We start from the raw sequence: 25,067 nt of genomic DNA on the forward strand, positions 1-25,067 counted from the left end.
CTGCCACTCTTCCTCTTTTTTTTTTTTTTTCTTATTGTCCTTTGTCTCACTTTGGCAATACTGGCCTTTTCTCAAGAGCTTGAGCTCACCCAAAATTCCTACCTTTGAGACTTTGTAGATACTTCACCCTCTCTCTGAGATACATCCCTCTCTCTCCCATCCCCAAAATTTAGCTTTTCATCTCTCAAATCTCAATTTATATACTTCCTTAGCAAGGCTTTGCCCAGCCACCCAGTCCAAAGTAGTGGTTCTCTTGTTATCTTGAACCTATTATCCTCCTTCTCAGCATCTTGTTCATTTGTTTCATAGTATTTGTCACAGTTTATAATTATGTATTTCTTGTGTATCTTTCCCAATAAACTTCGATGAGGGATAAAGTCATTCCTATTTTATTCGTCATTGTATATGAAATGAAGTAGTGAATAAACAAATGAATAAAAAGGGACAGTCATACATTTTGGAAACTGCAAACTTATAAACATTCTCATTGCCAACTTTTATATTAATATAGGTCTTTTGGATGATGCAGGTACCTGTTTTCAGAGTGTATCATAATATTCTGTCACTAGGGGGCAGTTACACACCTGCGATTCAACTTACCTAGTTTACTCAACTAACATTTTTTTTCTTCAATATTACCTAGTTTCTTCATGTGTCTGTTTTGAGGGAAATTATACAAATCAGAAGATCCTGATTGTGTTTGTATAAGTTTATATTTTTTCCCTTCATACTTGAGTCCCTATTGATATAATGTATTTCTGGCTATGCTAGATCAATCTTTACTCTAGAAAATTAGATTTTATGTTTACACATAATTTCCATTTCTAATATATAATATTCCCATGCAGCCATCCTCTAGATTTTTGTTTGGGAAAGGGGTTGGGTGTCGGGGCAGGCAATCTGTATTGTCAGCATCGTAGTAGATTATACAAAATGATCTTAATATGAGATGCATACACATGAAATGTCTTTTCCCATTGGCAAACACTGAAGTTACATGAAAGGAAAGGAACAACAGTCTACAGAGATCTGACTTTCTCTAGGAATTAATTTCGCAGCTAGAACTTCTGAGGATTTGCCCAAGTGCTTACTATCATTATTCCTATTTAAAAAAAGCAAAACTTGGTTCATGAGTTCACCAACCTTGAAATTAGTAAGCATGTTTTACTATTCTTCGTGTCATTTTATATGCATATTTGAAATTGTGCAGATTAACAGTATTGAGATTCTTCCTCTAGCAAAATCAGAAGTATTGTGAAAACCAAAACTTTTGTCAGGAATCCTATAATTTTAAGCTGGCAGGCTGTGTGAGTTGTAAATTTTATGTTTGTTACTGCAGCTAAAGATGTACCATTTTAGCTTATAAACAAATCCCTGCCATCCTTCGTCAGCACCATGTGAACCACACTGTTTATAGACATTTGAATATCTGTATGATTTTCTTGACTATGGTGATGATATTTTAAACTGTGGTTATTAATTTAAAATCATTTTTAAAGCCTGTGTCAGTTTCAGCCGAGCATTAAGTGCTAATACTGAAAAATGTATCTGAAAATGAGTTATTTTGGAACAGAGGTTAGATGTAACAAAATGCTAGGAAGAAAGCCAAAAACCTGTCATGATACCTCTTACTGTTAGTTTAGGAGAAAGAACTCTGAATTGTTAGCCAAAATGTCAACAAAATCAAAGCAGTACTAAAATGTATATACTTTTAAGTTCATGAAAATTGTTGTATAACCAAGCCAGGATGGTGGATAAAATGCTGGCCCCAGGGGCTAATATCAGTATGGCTGTTACGTGTTCCTAAATCAGGTTATTTTCGGTGCTAAGGCATGAACTATGTTATTATTATTAATTTTAATTGATGATCATAATTGTATTTATGGGGTAGGTACAGTGTGATGTTTTGATACATGTATACAATGTGCTTTGCCTCAGTTATTTTTTGTGATGAGACATCTGAAATTTACTGATAGTAACTTTTGAAATACACAATACATTATTATTAACTGCAGTCACCATGCTGTGCTATAGATTTTTAACAATTCTTTTTAAATAATTTTTTGAGATAGAGTCTCACTCTGTCACCCAGGCTGGAGTGCAGTGGCATGATGTTGGCTCACTGCAGCTTCCATCTCCTGGGCTCAGGTGATTCTTGTGCCTCAGCCTCCCTAGTAACTGGGATTATAGATGAGCACCATGACACCTGGCTAATTTTTGTATTTTTAGGAAAGATGGGGTTTCACCATGTTAGCCAGGCTGGTCTTGAACACCTGACCTCAAAAGTTTGCCTGCCTCAGCCTCCCAAAGTACTGGGATTACAGGCATGAGCCACCATGCCCGGCCTGTGCTAGACATGTTAAACACAAATTCCTCCTAACTGAAACTTTGTACCCTTCGAACAGCAGATGCTCATTTCATTTCCTCACCCCCACTCCCATCCGCTGGTAACTACCATTCTATTTTCTAAGGCGGTGGCCCCCAACCTTTTTGGCACTAGGGACCGGTTTCGTGGAAGACAAATTTTCCATGGACGAGGTTGGGGTGGGGATGGTTTTGGGATGATTCAAGTGCATTACATTTATTGTACACTTTATTTCTATTATTATTACACTGTATCATATAATGAAATAATTATGCAACTCATCATAAGGTAGAATCAGTGGGAGCCCTGAGCTTCTTTTCCTGTAACTAGATGTAGGTCCCATCTGGAGGTGATGGGAGAGAGTAACAGATTATCAGGCATTAGATTCTCATAAGGAGGGTGCACCCTAGACCCCCTACATGTGCAGTTCACAATAGGGTTCTCGCTCCTGTGAGAATCTGATGCAGCTGCTGATCTGACAGAGGTGGAGCTCAGGCGGTAATGCGAGCAGCGGGGAGTGGTTGTAGATACAGATGAAGCTTCCCTTGCTCGCCCCCTGCTCACCTGCTTGTGTGGCCTGTGGCCCGGGCCTGCTGTAAGACATGATGTATTTTTGGTTATTTGAAAGGTGGGTATAGTAATGTAAAGAATTTTACTTCATACATTTGTTCTACTTAAGTATATTTTAAAACAAAAATGTTTGAGGATTTTAGATTTTTAAACTTTAGGAATCCACTTTCTAGTTTGTTTCATTGAGAAAATAATTCTTGAAATATGGGACTTGTACAATTCTCAAAATCTTTGAGAATGCATTTCTCATAAAACGTGAGCACTTTGTGTTTACATATATGTGTATATCCATGTATATATACACATGCACATACATATATACACATATACATACACATTTTCCTTATTCATTTACTTTTATATAGCCAACCACTTACAAAGATACTAAAAGCTGACAGCCACCAATATTACTCTGGGGCAGTGTACATAATAAGTTATATAAATTTTGCACCTTATTCCTTGATATACATCATGTATTAGTATGCCCATATTGTGATCAGCTGCAAGTTTTAGCCTTGTAGTTATTGTTATTTTATATCCTTTATTCTTTTATAGTTTTATAGGTTATCTTCTACTGTTTGTTTTGTAGGGTTCTCTGTGTATGTGAAAAACAAACAAACAAACAAAAAGCTCCCCATTTTGTGAATTGTGAATACATTTTGTTTCCATAGTCTATTTTCAGGTCAACTGGTTGTTATTTGGAATTTGTTTTCCCATAAAAATAATGTTGGCTAAATTTTTGAGCCAACATGCAGAACCTATTTCTTCACAACTGACTTAATCACCATTTATAGCTTGTTTTTTTGGGATAAAATGCATTGCACCTTCTAACTCTTGTAATTGTAGCTGCTGCTGCTTCTTTCTTCTACTTTTAAAAAGAGACAGGGTCTCATGCCGGTCAGAATGGTGATTATTAAAAAGTCAAGAAACAACAGATGCTGGTGAGGTTACAGAGAAATATGAACACTTTTACACTGTTGGTGGGAATGTAAATTAGTTCAACCATTGTGGAAGACAGTGTGGTGATTCCTCAAAGATTTAGAACTGGAAATACCATTTGACCCAGCAATCTCATTACTGGGTATATACCCAAAGGAATATAAATCATTCTATTATAAAGATACATGCACGTATATGTCCATTGTAGCACTATTCGCAAGAGCAAAGACATAGAATCAACCCAAATGTCAATCAGTGATAGGCTGGATAAAGAAAATGTACATATACACCATGGAATACTACACAGCCATAAAAGGAATGAGATCATGTCCTCTGCAGGGACATGGGTGGAGCTGGAAGCCATTATCCTCAGCAAACTAATGCAGGAAAAGAAAACCAAACACCGCGTGTTCTCACTTATAAGTGGGAGCTGAAAAAGAGAACACATGGACACAGGGAAGGGAACAACACTTACTGGGGCCTGCTGGGGGAGGGCACAGAGGGGAGAGCATTAGGGAAAATAGCTAATGCATATGGGGCTTAATATCTAGGTGATGGGTTGATAGGTGCAGCAAACCACCATGGCACACATTTACGTATGTAACAAACCTGCACATCCTGCACATGTACCCCAAAACTTAAACAAAAAGAGTCTTGCTTTGTCACCCAGGTTGAAGTGTATGGTATGATCATAGCTCGCTGCAGCCTTGACCTCCTGGGCTCAAGTGATCCTCCCGCTTTAGCCTCCCAAGTAGCTGGGACTACAGGTGTGTGCCACCACACCCAGCTAATTTTTAACTTTTTTGTAGAAATGGGATTTTGCTATGTTGCCCAGGCTGTTCTCAAACTCCTGTCTTCAAGAGATCCTCATACTGCGGCCTCCCAAAGTACTGGGATTATAGGCATAAGCCACAATGCCCAGTCTGTACCTTCTAATCCCAGATCAGGAACCCACCCTACACACATGAACACACACACACACACACACACACACACACCAGGAACACCTTAACTCCCTGGACCCACCCTACACACACACACACAAAACAAAACAAAAAAACAGAGACTTCTTTCTCTGTGTTGCATCCGAGTCTGATAGTGGGAATATATGCATGGGTGATTCTCAGTGCAGAAGATACCATGGTGGATAGGAGCCTGGGAATTCTGTGATGCTGAAGAAAGAAGACTTAGAAGATGATGCCTAATGACAATGTTATCTACTTTGTTTCTGCGTATAGGCTTTGGCATCTGGGGCTGTGACTCTAGCGTAGTTGGGAGCTATAGGGATGCTCATTATGGCTCCGAACTCTCTGTGTCAAAAGAGATAGAGAATTGGTGGCAGTTCTCATGTTTTAACTGGACATAAGAAGGCAGTGCCATATCAACTCTATGCAAAATAAGGTGTTGATAAAAGGAATCTACAAAAACCTCTATAACTAACATCATGCTTTATGGTGAAAAATGGAATGTCTTTCCTGTAAAATCGAAGACAAGGCAAGGATTTCTACTTTCACCACTCCTATTTAACATCACACTGGATGTCTTAACTAGTGTATTAAGGCCAGAGAAAGAAAGAAAAGGCACATAGATTGAAAAAAAAAAGTGGTTTTAGATGACATGATTGTTTATGAGGAAAGTCACAAGGAATCTACAAAAAAATTCTTAGAGCTAATAAGTAAGTTTAGCAAGGTCCTAGAATATAAGGTCAACACACACACACACACACACACACACACACACACACACACACACACCAGTTGTATTGCTGTGTACTTAACAGTGAATGTTTGGAAATGAAAACTAAAAAAAAAAATCCATTTATAATAGCTTCCTAAATGAAAAATTTAGGTTTAAATCTAACAAAATATGTTTATGGAAAAGCAAAGAAACTAGAATAGCCAAAACAATTTTAAAAGAAGAATAATGTTAGAAGAAGCACAGTACAGGTCTTAAGACTTACAATGACACCACAGTGAGGAAGATGGTATAATATCAGCAGAGAGACAAGCAAACATGTAGATCAGTGAAACAGAATAAAGGGTTCAGTGACAGACCCATAAAAGATGGGCAGTTTTTTTGGTAACAGCTTTATTGAGGTATCATTCAAATACCAAACAAGTCACCTATTTAAAGTATACAGTGAATTTTTTTTAGTATATTCAGAGTTGTGCAACATCACCTTAAAACATTTTCATCACTTCAAAAGGAAACCCCGTCCTCTTTAGCTAGCCACCTCTCAATGCCCCATTTCCCTAGCCCTAAGCAGCCACTACTTTCTGTACCTATAGATTTGCCTATTCTGGACATTTCACATCAATGGAATCATATAATATGTGGTCCTTTGTGAGCGACTTCCACGTTTTCAGTGTTCATCTTGTGTTTTAGTTTGTATACTTCATTCCTTTTTGCGGCCAAATAATATTTCATTTTATGGATGTATACCACATTTTCTTTATCTCTTTAGCACTTGAGAGATATTTGGGTTGTTTCCACCTCTTGGCAGTGGCCAACTGGTTTTTGACAGAGGTGCAAAACAATTAGTGAAGAAAGAGTATTCTTTTCAACAGGTGATGCTGAATCAATTGGATATTCATGTGGGAAAAAAAAGAGCATCAACCTAAACCTCATAAATCTTATAAAAACAGTGATGCAAAATTGACTTAGATCTAAATGTAGAACCTAGAACTGTAAATTCCTCAAAGAAAGAACAAAGAAAAATCTTTAGGACCGGTGGGTAGGTAGGCAAAGAATTAGACATGACTAGAAGAGCACAATTTTTTCTTATATATAAGAAAAAATATATAAATTAGACTCCATCAAAATTAAAAACTTTTGTTCTGCCAGAGACACTGTTAAGGGAATGAAAAGACAAACTACAGACTGGGAGAAAATACTTGTAAATCACCTATCCAGTGAAAGGACTTGTATCCCGAATATGTAAAATGCTCTCAAAACTTAACAGTAAGAAACAACCCAGTTAAAAAATGGGCAGAAGATATGAACAGACACTTCACCAAGGAGAATGTAGAGATGGCAAATAAGCTCATAAAAAGATAATTGAGGGGCATCGGGACTGAACTTGCATGTATGAACGACTCTGTGTCGTTTCGAGTTTTCTTCTAGAGGGACAGGAGACTAATGGTGTTGCCATACTCCCAAGTGGCTTTGGAAAAAAAAATGAGGCAAAGTTAAAAAAAAAAAGATATTTTACACCTTTAATTTCTTGTAGAGAATGTGAATGAAAGTCACAATGTGACACCACCAAATACCTATTAGAAACAAACCGTGGGACATTCAAACAGTGGAATGCTTCTTAGCAATGAAAGGGAGCAAATTATGGATGCACGCAACACATTGGATGAATCTCAGAGGCATTGTGTTGAGTGAAAGAAGGCAGTTTCAGTCATACACTGTATGATTCTATTTATGTGAACATTCTGGAAAAGACTGAACTACAGTGATAGAGAACAGATCAGTGGTTGCCAGGGGTTAGGGATGGGGTAGACTGTGACAACAAAGCAACAGTAAAAGGGTATGTTTTAGGCTGATGAAGCTGCTCTGTATCCTGAGTGTGGTCATGGTTACACAAGTCTATACATGCATTAAAACTCACAGAACTGGCCGGGTGCAGTGGCTCATGCCTATAACCCCAACACTTTGGGAGGCTGAGGCAGGCGGATCACCTGAGGTCAGGAGTTCGAGACCAGCCTGGACAACATGGTGAAACCCCGTCTCTGCTAAAAATACAAAAATTAGCCAGCTGTGGTGGCTCACGCCTGTAATCTCAGCTACTCCAGGAGGCTGAGGCAGGAGAATTGCTTGAACCCAGGAGGCGGAGGTTGCCATGAGCTGAGATCACGCCATTGTCCTCCAGCCTGGGCAACAAGAGTAAGACTCTGTCTCAAAAACAAACAAACCAAACCAAACAAAAAACCTCATAGAACTGAACACAAGTAGTAATTGGAGGACATAGCTATCATGAAATGGCAGTATTTTATGAGATAAAGAAAACAGAAAAGGAGGAACTTTTTTTTCCCTCTTAAATAGTCTCTTGTTCTTCTCAGAGTTTTAAGCTCTTTTTATACCCAAATATTTACCTTATTTTTGCAGGGTTTTTTTCCTCCTAAATACCCTTTTTGGATAGGTGTCTCCAATATTCTCAAAAATTCTTTATTTGTTAGTAAACCATATAGGTTAAATCTCAAAACAAACTCTAGAAAACTGAATCATCTGTCTTCTTACAAAATTTTGCAAGATTGAAAGTTTCTTTTTACTTTTTTATTTTTTAAATTTTTCTTTGAGCCCTGACCATGGCAAGGACAGAATATTTCTTAAGTGCTATCCATGGGGTCTTGTAAACCCTTGCTACAGATCGTTTCTGTAGTGATAGCTGTTCTAACACAGTCTGACCATGAGCTTTCTCTGGTTTAGTGTTAGCTCTCTCACATAGGCTGGTTTCATTCTGAGTCTTATAGTTTCTATTATATTTGAACTTCTTCCTAGTACAGAGAATAAGAAAGGATAAATTGTTGACAGGTTTTTATGGCAGAAAAGGTTCGAAAAGGATCATAACATAATGAGGGATCATGAATGTGATGTGTTCATTTAAAGAATAAATATGGGACTAGAATGTATAATAGGAACTTACTGTGTAGACATGAAAAGTTAATCTGTAAATATTCAGCATTTTTCAAATTCTTATTAGAATAGTCTCTTCAGCGCTGAGCTTAGCAACTTAAGCAAGATGTGGAAACAATTGCTAAGGTTCCTGAGCCATGAAAATTTAAATAAGACAATAGAATACTACCTTTAAGAGAAGGTTAAAAGAATGGAAGCTTCCTAGGGAAGAGAGGGGGAGAATTTGAAACCTATGAAGAGCTAGAACAGGATGGTAACTCTTCATTTCGACTGGCCACTGGTACAAAAAGCAGTGTCCTTTGTTTTTCAGGAGGAATTTGTTGGCATATGAGCCTTTTCTCTCCATTTAATATATAAGTAAGGTAACTTACATTATTGTATGGCGATAATGATTAGTTGCCTACAGCACTGGGAAACTTAAGTTGAAGTCCTAACTCATCTCTAACTAGTGGTATGCCCTTAGTCCATTTCTTTAACTTCTGGGGCTTAATTCTTAATTCCTCTTATGTTTACAAATAAAGTTCAATTACTCTAAGAGTTTCTGTGACTTCCAGATAATAATAATAATGTTTACCAACACTTATGTAGCACATACTATCTGCCAGTCATGGTTGCCAGTATATATATTCATATATATTAAGTATGCAGTCATGTGTAATTCTTGGAACTACTATGTGAGGTTAGTATAGTTACTCTTGAGGAAACTGAGACATGGAAGGTAAAGTAGCCCAAGGTGACAGGGTTAATAAAAAGGGAAGCTGTAGTTGAAGGGAGGAAGTCTGGCTGAAAGCCCATGTTCCTAACTCTTGTACTTCACTATATAGTCTCCCTCTCCCATAATTCTATTATTGCTTTGAATTGGATTTAATAAAAATGAAGATTTAGAGAGACCTCTCTATGGTTTTATTTATTTATTTATTTATTTTTTAAATTTTTTTTTTTTGAAATGGAGTCTCACTCTGTCGCCCAGGCTGGAGTGCAGCGGTTTGATCTTGGCTCACTGCAATCTCTGCCTGCCTCCCAGGTTCAAGCGATTCTTCTGCCTTGGCCTCTCGAGTAGCTGGGATTACAGGTGCGCACCACCATGCCTAGCTAATTTTTGTATTTTTAGTAGAGACACGGTTTCACTATGTTGGCCAGGCTGGTCTCGAACCTCACATGATCTGCCTGCCTCGGCCTCCCAAAGTGCTGGGATTACAGGAGTGAGCCACCATGCCTGGCCTGTTTTTTTTTTTTTTTAACAGTAAAATATGAATAACAAATGTTTAAATTATAAGGAAGGAACAACTCTAGTTAAAATGATCCATTCAGAGGGAAACTAAGAAGTTTACTAGTTGTTAATAGTGCTTGTGTATATTTGATAGAATGTTTAGTTCCAAAAGAGAATATAAATCAAACTGAAGTTACTCTGAGGATTCTATAGTCTTTGAAATTGTACAGTGGCTTTAAAAATTCGTGTAAAAACAAACCCGAATCACTGTTTTTAAAGTTAGATTTAACCAGACTCTGATTCTGCACGCCTCTGTTGTCGGGTTCTCCCCTGGGATACTAATATGTTCTGGATACCATATTTTAAGAAAAGCCCAACTGGCCTGAGGGATGGGATTTAGAACTGTGTAGTGTAAGAAACAGTGGAAGGACCTAGGGGAAGGACCTGAGGATGCTCAGCTGGGAGAAGGAAGAATAATCTCAAATAAACGAAAAGCTATCCTTTAGAAGAATTAAACTCCATGGGATAGCACTGGACCACTACGTGCTAGTTACAGAGTGGCAGACTTTAGCTTGGTGGAAGCCAGCTGAATGCAAAATTGGCTGACTTATGTGGTGTTGGTTTCTTTGTCAGGAGATTTTCAAGCAAAGTCTCAGTAACACTTAAACATTTAACTTAATTTAGTGGTAGGTTTGATTGCTTTCTAGTTCCTCTTATATATCATAACTTACGTTGCTATTATGTCAGTAATTACTATATAAGTTTAAAAATGCACACACTTTTATATATATGCATGTGTCAGCTTATTAATTTTTAAGCTCTCTGTTAGGACTATGTATTTTCATAGGTATTCCTTCATAGCACCAAGCCAAAACTTTTGTGAAATAATACAACGTGAGGGATTTCAAACTCGTGCGTGTGTGTGCGCGCGTGCGGCAGGGGATGGAGGGTTGTTGCCCCTATTCTCTTCATTTTCAACTGTCACCTATGTATTCTTTTTTTTTTTTTTTTTTTGAGACAGAGTCTTACTCTGTTGCACCGGCTGGAGTGCAACCTCAGCTCACTGTAACCTCCGCCTCCCCCGTTCAAGTAATTCTTCTGCCTCAGCCTCCCTAGTAGCTGGGACTACAAGCATGTGCCACCATGCCTGGCTAATTTTTGTATTTTTAGTAAAGACAAGATTTCACCATATTGGCCAGGCTGGTCTCGAACTCCTGACCTGAAGTGATCTGCCTGCTTTGGCTTCCCAAATCACTGGGATTACAGGTGTGAGCCACTGTGCCTGGCCTCACTTATGTATTCTAACGCTGATTCCAACATTTAGAAACCTTTACTGAACCAGGTTTGAATCATCTGATGTAAAAGGGAGTATGTTCAGTGTTTGTTGCTTTTGTCAGGTGCATGTGAGGGAACCCTGGCTTGTTCAACCTGTCACCTCATCTTTGAAGATCACATATATGAGAAGTTAGATGCAATCACTGATGAGGAGAATGACATGCTCGATCTGGCATATGGACTCACAGACAGGTAAGATTTTTGGACTGCTTCAATTGTACTAATAATCTGGGAACATAGATGTTTTATTATGTTGTCTATGTAAGACCAGACCCATGAATGTAATAGTATTCTACCAAGTTAAATAACAGTCACAGATTTTGAGTATCATATATGTGGCATTTCTCTTTGTTTTCACTGCTATCGTTTAGACCTTATGAAACTTTACCAAAGTAAAAAAAAATCAATTGGAAGTATTGGAAGTATAAGTTATAGATCCTAACACCTCTTCTTTAGTCTCTTTTTACTCCAGGAACTAATATTTATTACAGCTGAATGGAGGGGTTAAATTTAATGCTTTTATAGTATTCTTGAAGGACAGGTTTGATAATTGAACACAATTACAGTGGAAAGTTTTACCTATTGAAGAGAACAGAATTTTTAAAGAAACTTAATATATAATAGTAATTATGTTAAAATGAATAGTTCTTTTTCTAAGTGTACCTTAATCAGAACTTATTCTTGTTATTAATAGGTAGAGTTACTCTTGAAAGTGGTGAGATTTACAGTAGCAAGTGACATCAAGTGATACCTTATTTTTTTCTTAAAATATCTAGTCTTTCAATTGGAGTCAATGAAGGTAGCTAGCTGGTATATTGTTTCAAGGGGTAAGATAATGAGAGCTTATTACTTAATTAAGGTTGGCTTTGTTTAACTCTAGTTTGGTGACCTTAATGACAAATATTTTTTTAAAAATTAAAAATAGTAATAATAGTTTTATTTCATGTATATTATATAGCTACACTTTTGTTATATACTTAAACTACCCCATTTAATCCTCACAAAAATTTTCGGGTCATTCGTATTTATTTAGAGAAGAAGAATCATTTTGTTCCTTTTATAGTTCATTTCCCTCTTGGTAGATGTGAGACTGATAACCCTGGGAAGACAAACTGGTGAAATAGTATCTCTTTGGACACCAAAGCAGAGTGGATTATGGCTACTGTCTGCCTGTCCCCTCACATCTTCAGTGCCGTGTTCTCTATGAGCACCTCCTTTTTTTCCCTTAACACAGAAACTAAATCCAATGATTGTATTGGTTTGGTTCTGAGAATTGTGTCTCTTAAAAAGAGAATTAAATCATAACTAACTGCTTGCCCTTTTATACAGTTACAATTGTAGATGCATGTAATAGATAATTTTCTAATTGAAAAGAAAGGGAAAAGGGAGAGCTACAGTTAGATACAAAAGGTCTGTAATAAACGTCAGCTAGCAAGAATATTGATGATAAAATTGCCAAGTTTTAGAGCTAGATAATGGAGAGCAAGGAATAGCTTTTAGAGTGTTTTATGGCTGGTATTCTTAAGTACACAGCATTTTAGTAGAAATACTTTGTGAGAAAGAGTATAATGAGTTTCACAGCTAGCATTTACAAAACACATTGATATATTTGGAATAGAAAGAATTTTGTTCAAAGCTGATAACCACAGGTAAACTTATTTTTAGGGTATCAGAAAGTTTCAGAAAAAGAAATAAGGGAATTCAGCCTTTTAGTTCATGTACTTTAAATACTATGTGAATGTTTTTAATTTTTAAGCAAAAATACCTCGTTTCATTTTTTTTTTTTTTGAGACAGTCTTGCTTTGTTACCCTTGCTGGAGTGCAGTGGCATGATCTTGGCTCACTGCAACCTCTGCCTCCTGGGTTCAAGCAATTCTCCTGCCTTAGCCTCCCAAGTAGCTGGGATTACAGGTTCCCGCCAGCATGCCTGGCTGATTTTTGTATTTTTAGTAGAGACGGGAGTTTCACCATGTTGACCAGACTGGTCTCAAACTCCTGACCTTGTGATCTGCCCACCTTGGCCTCCCAAAGTGCTGAGATTACAGGTGTGAGCTACCGTGCCTGGCTTCAATGTTTTATTGGTTGTCCTTAACCTTGATTGTTGATGGATGGATGATACATGGACAGCCTCATTGTTTTTTTCATACTGGTTACCTCTCTCCCTTTTCCCATTAGAGGAGCAGCCATGTCTTATTTTACCATTGTATCTCTAATGCCAGATTCACAACAGTGGTCACCAACTGCTTGCGGAATTAATAGTTGATGGAAAGGGAGATTCAGGAATTACCTGTGAGTTTACATTGGCTGATTGTCATTGCTCCCTGCCGCCAGTTTGCATGGATAATCTACACAGAGGCCTCAGATTCCTTATATGTAAGATGAGGATAATAATAGTATCTACCTCACAGTATTGCTGTGTGGAGTTAATGAGAAAGTATATGTGAAGCTCTCAGAACAGTGCTTGGTGGAGAAAGCGTTCATTAAATGATAGTTGTTAGCATTGTAACTACCATCATCTCGACCTATCTATTGGGAATTTACTGTAATGCCTAGGCACTTAAATATTATTTCTAACCTTCAGGGTTAGGCAGTACTATCGCCATATTGTAGGTGGGAAAACAAGGTTTAGTTGTCGCGGATTTGCTTAAGGCTGCACAGCTAGTGGGTAACACCCCTGATTTAAATCCAGCTATGTTGGGCCACAAAGCCTTTAGTCTTTTACTGTTTCAAGCTGCTTCTCTGAATTGAAAACCAAACCCCAGATCTAAACTAAACCCAGTACACAGTATATTTTCACCATCAGGGATATGTGGCAAGAGTGACTGGAGAAAATAACTTCGAGGTTTGCACAGGTGTCAGAATGTTTTGGGACTCAAAAGTGTGAAATCAGGGGAGCCTTGTTGTCTGTTTCCTTCTCTAAAGTATGAGACACTGTCTATATTGGTGGATCTTGGAGCCAGAGACCTTTAAGGAAGCAGAAGAAGTAGGAGAGTGAGGAGATAGTCACGCAGCGCCACTGCCTTATTTTCTAGAGTGAGCAGGAGCTTTTTGTTCCGTCTCTTTCTGTGTTCCCATAACAGGCTTATTGTTCTTCTATCACCACACTTCTGGTATCCTGCCGTGTTTCACTGATAACTGTTTCCGTCTCTGTTTCCCTTACTAAAGTAACAGTTCCTTGAAGACCAGCATCATCTTGCTATCTGTATGTGAATACCAAGAGTAATTAACAGACTCCAGAGCTCACTGCTGTCTTAGTGAATTTGTCCAAATTGGCTTGCCACTTTTTCTCTCTTGCAGACAGAGCTTAATGCATAATTGAGTATTGTGAAGGCTGTTTCCAGTTCTACAAATAAAGAACTCTTGGTAGAAAGGATTTGTTTCTATTAGTAATCAGTATTTCTCATGGTTAAGCATACGCCTTTACTCCAAAACTTCCTGGTGGTGCCTCCTTGCTCACCAGTGAAACACAGACCCCTTAACTGATACTCACAGCTGCCTGTGCCTCTGGCCGCCTTTCTGGCCCATCATTCCCCTTGTCCTTGTTTACGCTGTGCAGCAGCCAAGCTAAAACACCAATCTTGTCTTAAATGTGGCTTGAGCTTCTCTGCGTTGTGTTGCCTTTGCCTCACATACTTTTCTCCTTTATCTTTTACTAAATAGTAAATGGTAAATCCTACCTATCCTGCAAAGCCAAACACCACCTCCCATGGCCAGAAGTAAGTGCTTTCTTCTAAGACCTCTCAGAGCCGTTTGGCTTTCTCCCTCGGTGGCATTTGCCACAGTCTCACATGTTAAGTATCTGAATGTGTCTCATCTCATCCCTTTGATTGAAAGTTTACTCATTAATGCTGGCATTAGCAACCAATCCTCACATCAGTCCTGTGAGGAATTCTCCTACTCATCTTGAAGATGAGGTTAGGAAACCAGCATTTGGTGAGGTTAAGCAAGTTGCCTGTGAACATGGTGTATTAAGTGCTGGGTTCTGCACTGCTGGTCTTTTTGGCTGTAATTCTGATGTTGTCTCTTTAGTGCATCCCAATGCCCAGAAAATAAGAGGTGTTCAACAAGAAGGTGTGGAGTTGAGTTGGTCTTCGTCACTGACATTTAGTATTATGCCTTTAGGTGCTTCCATAAATGCTTGATGAATACATTAATAAAACCAAGACCTGAGTATCACATTTCATCAAATTGAAGACATGTCGATTGTAAGATTAACATTTCTTTTTATATGCCACTAAGGAAGAAAAAAGCACTGCTAATTCAAATATGGCACAGTATTATCACTTAACATATTTTCTGCATATTGAAAGAGTGATTTAGACTTCTCTAGACAAAGATTTGAATTATATATCACTGCTAAGAAAAGAAAATGGCTGAGTGCCGTGCCTCTTGCCTATAATCCCAACACTTTGGGAGGCTGAGGCGGATAGATCACTTGACCCCAGGAGGTTGAAACCAGCCTAAGCAACATGGTGAAACCTTGTCTCTGCAAAACATACAAAAATTATTCAAGTGTGGTGGTGTTTGCCTGTATTCCCAACTACTCAGGAGGCTGAGGTGGGAGGATTACCAGAGCCTGGGAGGTAGAGGTTATAGTGAGCTGAAATCATGCCAGTGCACTCCAGCCTGGGTGACAGAGCCAGACCCTGTCTAAAAACAAAAAAGGAAAATAAACACAAAAGAAAATTAGTAGGAATTCAAAAAAAAAAAAAAAAAAAAGAAAAGGAAATTATAGTCATTCTTAAAATGACAAATATTTGTTAATTCCAAATTTATACCCTGCTTTCTTTCTGTATTCTTCTTCATTTTGATTTTGCAATCTTTTTATACTTATTTTGAAAAGTAGGTAAATTCAACATGCAGAACTTATATGCTTTCCATAACTAAGTTGAAGAGACCCCTATATGAATATTGTCACCAGATTTATAGCTGTGAGATGACCATTACCTGACAGTGTAGCAGTGATTGGAAGATTCCACTGATTTGAAGATGCTTCTTGATTTTCAGAGATGGTAAAAATTTGAGAAAAAATATGCTGTTATAATTGATGACTTATTTATTCCAGATTTCTTCTTTTAAAGGCTTTAAAAAGTGTAGCTTCCTTTTATAGTCTGTGTAGTTTTAATTATCTAGGAATTGATTAATCATTTTCTTGGCTTTGCTAATAACCTCAGTTCCCCACCATTATGCCTTCTGATTGTTTCCTTGCTTGTCAGCTCTTTGACGAAAAAATAGTGGTCTGGTGAAACAGTTAATAGATAATAGGAACCACAGGCTAAAATGCAGCTTTAGTACACCAGGTTTATTGTATTCATATATACCTTTTGTTACTCTCTAGTTGATAGGGTTGGTTATATCTGTTTTGACATGAAGGAAATTTAAAAGGTTAATAAGTTCCCTGACTGCTTTGGGTAAGAAAACATAAAGACTATCTTAAACAACTGCATTACCTTGTGAATATATATATGTAATAATAAACCATATCTTCCCCCTTTTCCATACAGGTCACGGTTGGGCTGCCAAATCTGTTTGACAAAATCTATGGACAATATGACTGTTCGAGTGCCTGAAACAGTGGCTGATGCCAGACAGTCCGTTGATGTGGGCAAGACCTCCTGAACTAGAACAAATGGGAATGTTTTCATGGAATTTTACCTATTTTTATAATTATTATTTCTTAAAGTGATTAAATGAGAACATGGATGAGTGGACTTCATATTATGACTAGCTTTTACTATTTTAATTCATGTTGTATAACTACAGAATTTTGTCGTTCTTGAAAGTATGCAATTTTTATTTTGGTCGTATTACAAAAATGTCAATCAAATATTAAAAAATAGTTAATGTGATAGAAAAACCTTACATATTTTTTTCTTATTTTTGTTTAGCAGCTTTAGCAAAATGTTTTCATATAATCTCATCTGTTTACCTAGAAGATAGGTTAAGGAAATATATTGTTATTCCTGTTTGATGTGGGTGAAGGCGGAGATCTAACCTGGCTTGTTTAGGGCCATACCACTAATTAGAAAATCTGTACTAGAACCTGTGTCTTATTACCATAAGCTCTGTGTTCAGACTGAAACTGGAGAAATTATGACTATTTATAGTGGTAGTTAAATCTGAATGTGTATGGACAAAAATATTTAATTGCTCAGTAAACTGCTTAACTTCAAAGATAGTTATTAACCTTATAAATAAATATTTCAGAATTTTGATTCTGAAGTCTAAGTCTGAACATAGAAATTATAACGCTGTCAAAGAAGTTTGATCTCTGTTTTGACTAAACTAGAGGAATAATGATTGGATGTGTTTATTCCTTTTTAAGCAGAACGGTTTAACTTTGTACTCTTTGAAAAATAATGCTGATTTATAAATCTCTGCCTATAACAGAATGGAAACCTTATGAATGAATTGTTTTTCTCTGTCCTGAGCTGGAGAAGGGAATGAGCAGGCTGACACATCGCACAGCCCCAGGTGGCGCCATTCTCTCACGCAAGAATGGGGCTGCAGGGTGAGCAGCGTGGACTGCAGTGTGTCAGTCCCAGGAGGGCGGGAGTGGCGAGCACCACAGATTACCATGTATGTGTGGAAGACATTTGTATCCTTATCTTTACTATAAATAAATTCATAAAAGTTAACAAAGGGATACACAGTATGGTCTTTGGAAATACAATAAAACATCAACTAACTTGGACTAATTGTGAGGAAGAGCAGAACAAATTAATAGAAAGAAGGTGAATTGTAAGACAATTGAGTTAGCTTCATGTGTATTATTGCAGCTTGATCATTTTTATAAATATTTGCCTAGTGCAGTGCTTGACATACAGCATTGTGTTATGCCCATTGGGGACACAGAGGTGAACAAGACAAGGAATGTCATCAGGGAATTCACCTTTTATTAGGAAAAGATAAAATATGTATGTATGTGCAAATAATTTGCTTGAACTAAACTGACTAGTTCTGCAAAATAAGATTTTAATTCATATGTGAAAAGTGATTAGGAAGAACTTGAAGAATCTGATTTTCATTTGATGCTTAATAACTATTGAGTAGTGTTTTTTTGTTTGTTTTGAGACAGAGTCTGACTCTGTCGCCCAGGCTGGAGTGCAGTAGTATGATCTCAACTTACTGCAACTTCTGCCTCCCAGGTTCAAGGAATTCTTGTGCCTCAGCCTCCTGAGTAGCTGGGACTGCAGGCACAGGTCACCACGCCTGGCTGATTTTTGTATTTTTTGTAGGGATGAGGTTTTGCCACGTTGCCCAGGCTGGTCTTGAACTTTTGAGCTCAAGTGACCCACCCACCTCAGCCTTCCAAAATGCTGGGATTACAGGTGTGAGCCACTGCACTTGGCTATTAACTATTGAATGCTTTCTATATGGAGAGTGCTTGTCTTAATTTTCTGTAGCTATAATAGAATACCACAGACTGGGTAATTTATAAAGAAAAGAGATTTATTTGGATCATGGTTCTGGAGGCTGGAAGGTCCAAGAGCATGTCACCAGCATCTGCTTGGCATCTGGTGACAGCCTTCTTGCTGCATCATTACATGGTGGAAGGGCAAGAAAATGCCAGTGAGAGCAAGAGGGCAAAATGATTATCCTTTTATCAGGAGCCCACTCCTGATATAACCCACACCTGAGATAACGGCATTAATCCATTCATGAGGGCTCTGCTCTTAAGAGAGATCACCTCTTAAAGGACCCACCTTTTAATGCCATTACACTGGCAATTAAATTTCAACATGAGTTTTGGAGGGCACATTCAAACCATAGCAGTGTTACAGTTTTAAAGTACTTCAAAGCCAATTTATTCTCTTAATTAGCTTCAGTATTCTCGTCTTTGTGTGTGGATTACTTAAACTCTCCTTCCAGAGCTACTTTAATGATTATATTCAACCAAAGTGCTCTCAAATTTAGAGTATAAATTTTCTTATGTTTCAAATTAGACAAGTTCAAAAACATGAAGTTTGTGTTATTAGGTAAAACCTAAAATTATTAAATGGAGGATATAATCTATAATTGGTTTGTATAAAGGTGATTTTTCAGTTTGAAAAATATTTGATGTATGTGTATTGTAGGTAAATATGTTGGTTTATCTGTTGCTGCAAAACAAATTACCCCAAAACTTAGTGGCTTAAAACGAGAAACTTGTATTATTTCAGACAGTTCGTATGAGTCAGGAATTCAGAGTACAGAGCAGGGATGGCTTGTCTTTGCTCCACAGTGTATGGGTCTTAAGCTGGATGACTCAAAGGCCAGGTTCTGGAATCATCTTCAGACGTATTCTTCGTGTGACTGGTGTCTGCTGTTGGCATCAGCTGGGGCGTCTAGGAGAAGATACTGGCTGGAACACCCACACGTGGCTTCTCTGAGTGGCCTGGACTTCCTTACAACCTGGCGCCTGGGTTCTAAGGGCAGGCTTCCTCAGAGGAGCGTGCATGCCAGGCAGAACTGGATCCTCTTTATGAGCTAGTTGTGGAAGTGACAGAGTATCACTCCCAACTATTCTTTTCATTAGAAGTGAAGCACTAAGTCTGGCCCATCATTGGAAGCGATGAGTTGGAGATATCAGAGTAACTGTTAACTTATTGATAAGCTCCTTATCTCCTGTGAATATTGACCTTTTAACTAACAATGTTCTACACTTAAGAGGAGCTAGCTTTTTCTCTTATATTTGAAAGATTCTTGTGTCTGCTTTATTATGATGGCTCACTTGTTTTATTCTATAACTCCCAACATTTTGCTTCTTGACTATGATTTAAATGAAAGGAAAAAATAGTGGGCTCCCTTTCAATGCTGTATAATTTTTTTTTTTAAACTTTTCATAGTCATTTTTCTACCAAGAAAGGCATCTTCCTTTGGTATAGAGTTCTATGTAATTATTGGTTGTGTACTGATACTTAATATTGTATTTGGCTTTCACAGATAAAACCAACCTATAATTAAGTAATTCAGAACCACTGAATTTCTTAAGTGAACCATTCTAAGGAATTCTAAAACCTTTTGCCTTTAACTGTGAAAATATTTCTAATACGTCTATTTTTTCTGTCTCAAAGGACAGCTTTCCTATTTTCTTACTAGCTATTTAAGTATCATATGATGATCTATGTGGTAACTGTAGTGGTCATTCAGCAGTTACTAGAATGATTATATTTACTTGAAAAGTTGTTTTCTAAGAGAGACTTCAACTATTCATATATTTTCCCATCTTTTCTTTTTCACAAGTCTTTTGTTTTCCTTCTTTAAACTACCTGAAATTTTGTGGTAAGCCACATTTTAGATGAGAATTTGTTAGATGGCTTTATTATTTATAGCACAACTTATTGTTCTATTACCCCCTAAAATAGGAATAATGTTGTATTTTACATTACTAAAACTTTTATAAAGTGTAAATAAATGACAGTAAGACATTCATACATTACACATAAACTTTGTTTTCTATTAGAGAAATATTGAGAGTAGAAATACGACTTTGATTAGGCAATGACAGGATTCTTTTAATGTGTCAATATGCCACGTGATATCAGGTTAGTTTTAACGGATTTTTTTCTGTTTATAATTTCTAGAATCTGAAAAATTAGAAAACCAGCTGGCAGGAGGAAGGCATGATCAGTAGCAGACACAGATACATGTGGCTACAATAGAACAGAAATGGGGAGTTAAAGGATAATTTACATCTACCAGAAGCAGCTTCCAAGGGGAGTTGATAGAAAGGATCTCGGCCAAGCGTGGAGGCTCACGCCTGTAATCCCAGCACTTTGGGAGGCCAAGGTGGGCGGATCATGAAGTCAAGAGATCGAGACCCTCCTGGCCAACATGGTGAAACCTCGTCTCTACTGAAAATACAAAAAAATTAGCTGGGCATAGTGGTGCGCGCCTGTAGTCCCAAGCTACTTGGGAGGCTAAGGCAGGAGAATTGCTTGAATCCAGGACATGGAGGTTGCAGTGAACTGAGACTGCCCTCTGCACTCCAGCCCGGCGACAGGGTGAGAGTCTCAAAAAAAAAAAAAAAAAAGATCTCACGATGAGGGGCATCACTGCTGCAGTGACTGTTAGTAGTAAACTGTCTAATAAAGGTCTCTTTCCTTTTTCTCTTGACTCCCATTGGCTTATTATCTAAGATATTATTTGTCATTTAATTTTTAGACTGGATTTGATAGTAATATAAAATTAAGCAGAGCCTTTTGCCTTTCTGGCTCCCTTGCTTACTAGCCATTTCTGAAATCATCAGCACTCAGCTTGGTTTACTTACTCTCTTGTCTGTCCCATTACTCTGCTTCAGGCTGCCCTTTAGAGCATTTCCTACGTCTGGCATATGTAGCACTTACTCCATCTAGCCGTTAGCACACCAGCGGTTTTCATCATCAGTTTTTCCCTGAGAGAACAGCACCTCCTTTTTCTTCTTCTTCTTCTTCTTCTTCTTTTTTTTTTTTTTTTGAGACAGAGTCTTGCTCTCTTGCCCAGGCTAGAATGCAGTGGCATGATCTCTGCTCACTGCAACCTCTGCCCCACTTGTTTCAAGCAATTGTCGGGCCTCAGCCTCCCAAGTAGCTGGGACTACAAGTGCATACCACCAAGCCTGGGTAATTTTTTGTATTTTTAGTAGAGACAGGGTTTCACCATGTTGGCCAGGCTGGTCTCGAACTCCTGACCTCAAGTGATCCACCTGCCTCGGCCTCCCAGAGTGCTGGGATTACAGGCCTGAGCCAGCACTTAATATTTTTAAGAATAAGGACTCTCTTGTGTTCAATTTTATAACTGCAATGTCTATAATAGTATTTAGCCCACAGTAGGTGTATAGCAAGTGTATGAATTAATTGAATCCTGGTCTTACAAGGAATCTGCTTTTAGCATTTGGCTCTGTGGCAGTCACTTGTTACGGATGGGACTACATAAGCTCAATACAGACCAATATACTGAGCCTGCATCCTAACTAACTTAACAGGAGGTTACATAGGAATGTTTTTTTGAAAAATGAGGTAATTTCCAGTGCATTGAAAAGGACAGTGTTCAATTCATCAACTTTTTTTTTTTTTTAACGTATCTTGAAGGAAACTGCCTTCAGATGAGCTGAATACAGGTCCCTCTGCTAGTTTTGATCTTGTAGGTTAGTGGTTCTGAGGCATGCGTGCTGAAGGTCCTATAGGTGGCACATGGACTCCACCTCCCTGTATCATGTGATTCTGTTGTGATCATGCCTCCAGATGAGTGCTCTCTTCCATCACTTGGAAGCACCTGGCCTCATGCATTTCTGATAGCCCTTGGTGACGTCTTACCAGCGTTAGGCTTCCCATGGATTCTAATGAGGATTCCTCAAGGTATGGGAGAGGAATAGCTGGTCCACAGAATATTCTCCCCAAGCCAGCAAGCCAAAGACTGAGAATTACAGAAAAACACTTTTCTTAGTATTTTTAAATTTTAACCTTTTTCTTTCATACAGCTTTATTTGTTTCTTATCTGAACTCTAAGGACTGAATGAGCCTCAGAGAGATAGCAAAGTCAGCTCTTTTACGTATTAGGGGAAAAGCATCAAATTTATCATTTGAAGACCTGGATACTGTTTACAAATTATCTGAAAATTGGAAATGAAGAACTGCATGTCTCTTCAAAGTTGTATATAGAGGACTGTCTAACTGGGTCACTGAAGGATCACTTGATGTTTTATTAGGATGGGGGTTAGCAAACTGTGTTGTAATACAGTTTTATGGGAACACAACCATGCTCATTCATTCCTTATTGTCAATAGGTGCTTTCATGCTACAGTGGCAACGTTGAAGAGTTTTGACAATGACCATATGGCCTACAAGGCCTAGAATATTTGCTGTCTGGCTCTACGCAGATTAAGTTTGCTGACCCCTGTGCTGGGGACGGTAACTTTGACTTACTGCGTACTATTGATTAGTACCCAAACTCTGTAAAGTTAGATGTTAACTTAGAAAAAATTGATAAGTTTCAAAAAAGTTTCTCTTTGGTAGGGAAGGTAACTCCAAGAGTTAACGGTTTTCTTGCCTTGAAGGGTGTTATCCAGTTTTGTATCTATCTCTGCAGTCTTATTTCCCATCGACATTCTTTTTTTCCATTGACTGCATGTGTCAGTTTCTCATGTCCTTCTTTGAGCCACCCTTTGTCATTCTGCAGGTCCCTTCATTGATGAATTAAAGAAATCTTAGACACACGCTCACTGTATATTCCTATGAGAGTCTTTATTGCATGGAGAATTATATGGTGTCTCCTTGAGGCTTGGCAGTGCCTCTTGAATGTAGTCATTTATCCCTCTTGGGCCTCAGGTAACTCCTCTATTAAGTGGAAATCATTATACCCAGTATCTTAGCCAAATTACTGTCTCACCCAAATAATAACTGGACATAGTTTTGTAATTAAGTTAAAAGATGTTACCTTTATGAAACAGTTTTGTTAACTGCAAAGCACTATTTGATGGTTGGATATTGCTTCTTGAAAAAATATAGATCTTAGATATTAAAGAATATGTAGAAGCCTGTTAGGTGTGAATTATAAACATATTTGATTATTTGACTTCTCCATTCAGAATAGTTATTTTTAAAAAGCAAACATGTAAAGGTCTTTCTACTCTTAAGCCTAACCACTCATCTGATGAGTGTACTGAAAATAGAAGTGGTTTATTGAAATATGTCAGAGAAATATTCTACTGATAACCACCCATACATGATATCTTTAAGAAGTAGTTATGAGTTGGAAATTTCTAGGTTGTAATCAGAAAAGGGAGCAAATGACAGAATACAGCTGTGCATTGTTTGGATGTGGGCTGGAAAGAATTCATTGCCTCTTTAATTGAAAAAAAGTAAGGAGGATACTAATCAGAGTAAAAGAAGGGAAGTACTCATAGCTAAAAATGGAACTATAAATTGTTTTCTTTGTAGAACAACATCAGTTCTTTGAAACCCATACAGTTCCTTATAATATTCCAAAACAAACTGCCATATGGAAACCTGTTTAGAAAGGAATAATAGCACTCTACCCTACTCCCCAGCCACTAAATTAAAACATACATGAAAATTTAATGTGTTTTTTTAATCAAGCTCAGAAAAGTTTTTTTTTTACGTATTTTTTGACAGATCTAATTTTTTGAAGTATGAACATTGGGTAGATCTTGCACAGTAGATAAACCATTCTTTTTTATTTTATTTTGTTTTATTATTATTTTTTAGATGGAGTCTTGCTCTGTCACCCAGGCTAGAGTACAGTGGCACAATCTCGGCTCACTGCAACCTCCGACGCCCAGGTTCAAGCAATTCTCCTGCCTCAGCCTCCTGAGTAGCTGGGATTACAGGTGCGCACTAGCACACCCAGCTAACTTTTTTATTTTTAGTAGAGACAAGGTTTCACCATGTTGGCTAGGCTGGCCTCGAACTCCTGACCTCAGGTGATCCACCCACCTTAGCCTCCCAGCTCATGCTGATATTCCAGGCACGAACCACCACACCCAGCCAAGAAACCATTCTTTGAGCACAAGCAAATATACTTTGGAGAAAATTTTAATAATCCTGGCAGGGCTACATTCAACATAATTCAACATAATTCTGTTGTGGGGTGAGGCAGCATGCTCTGGCTGCTCAGTGAGCTATGATCTTTTTTTTTTTTTTTTTTTTTTGCAAGGCAGAGTCTTGCTCTGTTGCCCAGGCTGCAGTGCAGTGGCGTGATCTCAGGCGATTTCGGCTCACTGCAAGCTCCACCTCCCGGGTTCACCCCATTCTCCTGCCTCAGCCTCCCGAGTAGCTGGGACTACAGGCACCCACCACCACGCCCAGCTAAGTTTTTTGTATTTTTAGTAGAGACGGGGTCTCACCATGTTAGCCAGGATGGTCTTGATCTCCTGACCTCGTGATCCACCCGCCTGGGCCTCCCAGAGTGCTGGGATTACAGGCTTGAGCCACCGCGCCCGGCCTCAGTGAGCTGTGTTCTGTACAACGAAGTGAAATTACTCAAAAAAAAAAAAGATTCTCATGTATACAGTAACTTAAAGTGATGCAG

The 25,067-nt window shown here is 38.1% G+C and overlaps 1 protein-coding gene across 1 annotated transcript in view; it reads left to right on the forward strand.

The window, feature by feature from the left end:
• Window positions 1-17,695, forward strand: part of FDX1 (ferredoxin 1) — a 35,916-nt gene extending 18,221 nt beyond the window's left edge. The window contains exons 3-4 of the mRNA XM_023208205.2: window positions 11,120-11,249; window positions 16,562-17,695. Coding sequence (XP_023063973.1) covers window positions 11,120-11,249; window positions 16,562-16,676 — 245 coding nt within the window. The 3' untranslated portion in view covers window positions 16,677-17,695. The remainder of the gene's footprint in view (window positions 1-11,119; window positions 11,250-16,561) is intronic.
• Window positions 17,696-25,067: the final 7,372 nt, after the last annotated feature.

Source organism: Piliocolobus tephrosceles, chromosome 13 (assembly GCF_002776525.5).
Source record: "Piliocolobus tephrosceles isolate RC106 chromosome 13, ASM277652v3, whole genome shotgun sequence".
Lineage (NCBI taxonomy): Eukaryota > Metazoa > Chordata > Mammalia > Primates > Cercopithecidae > Piliocolobus > Piliocolobus tephrosceles.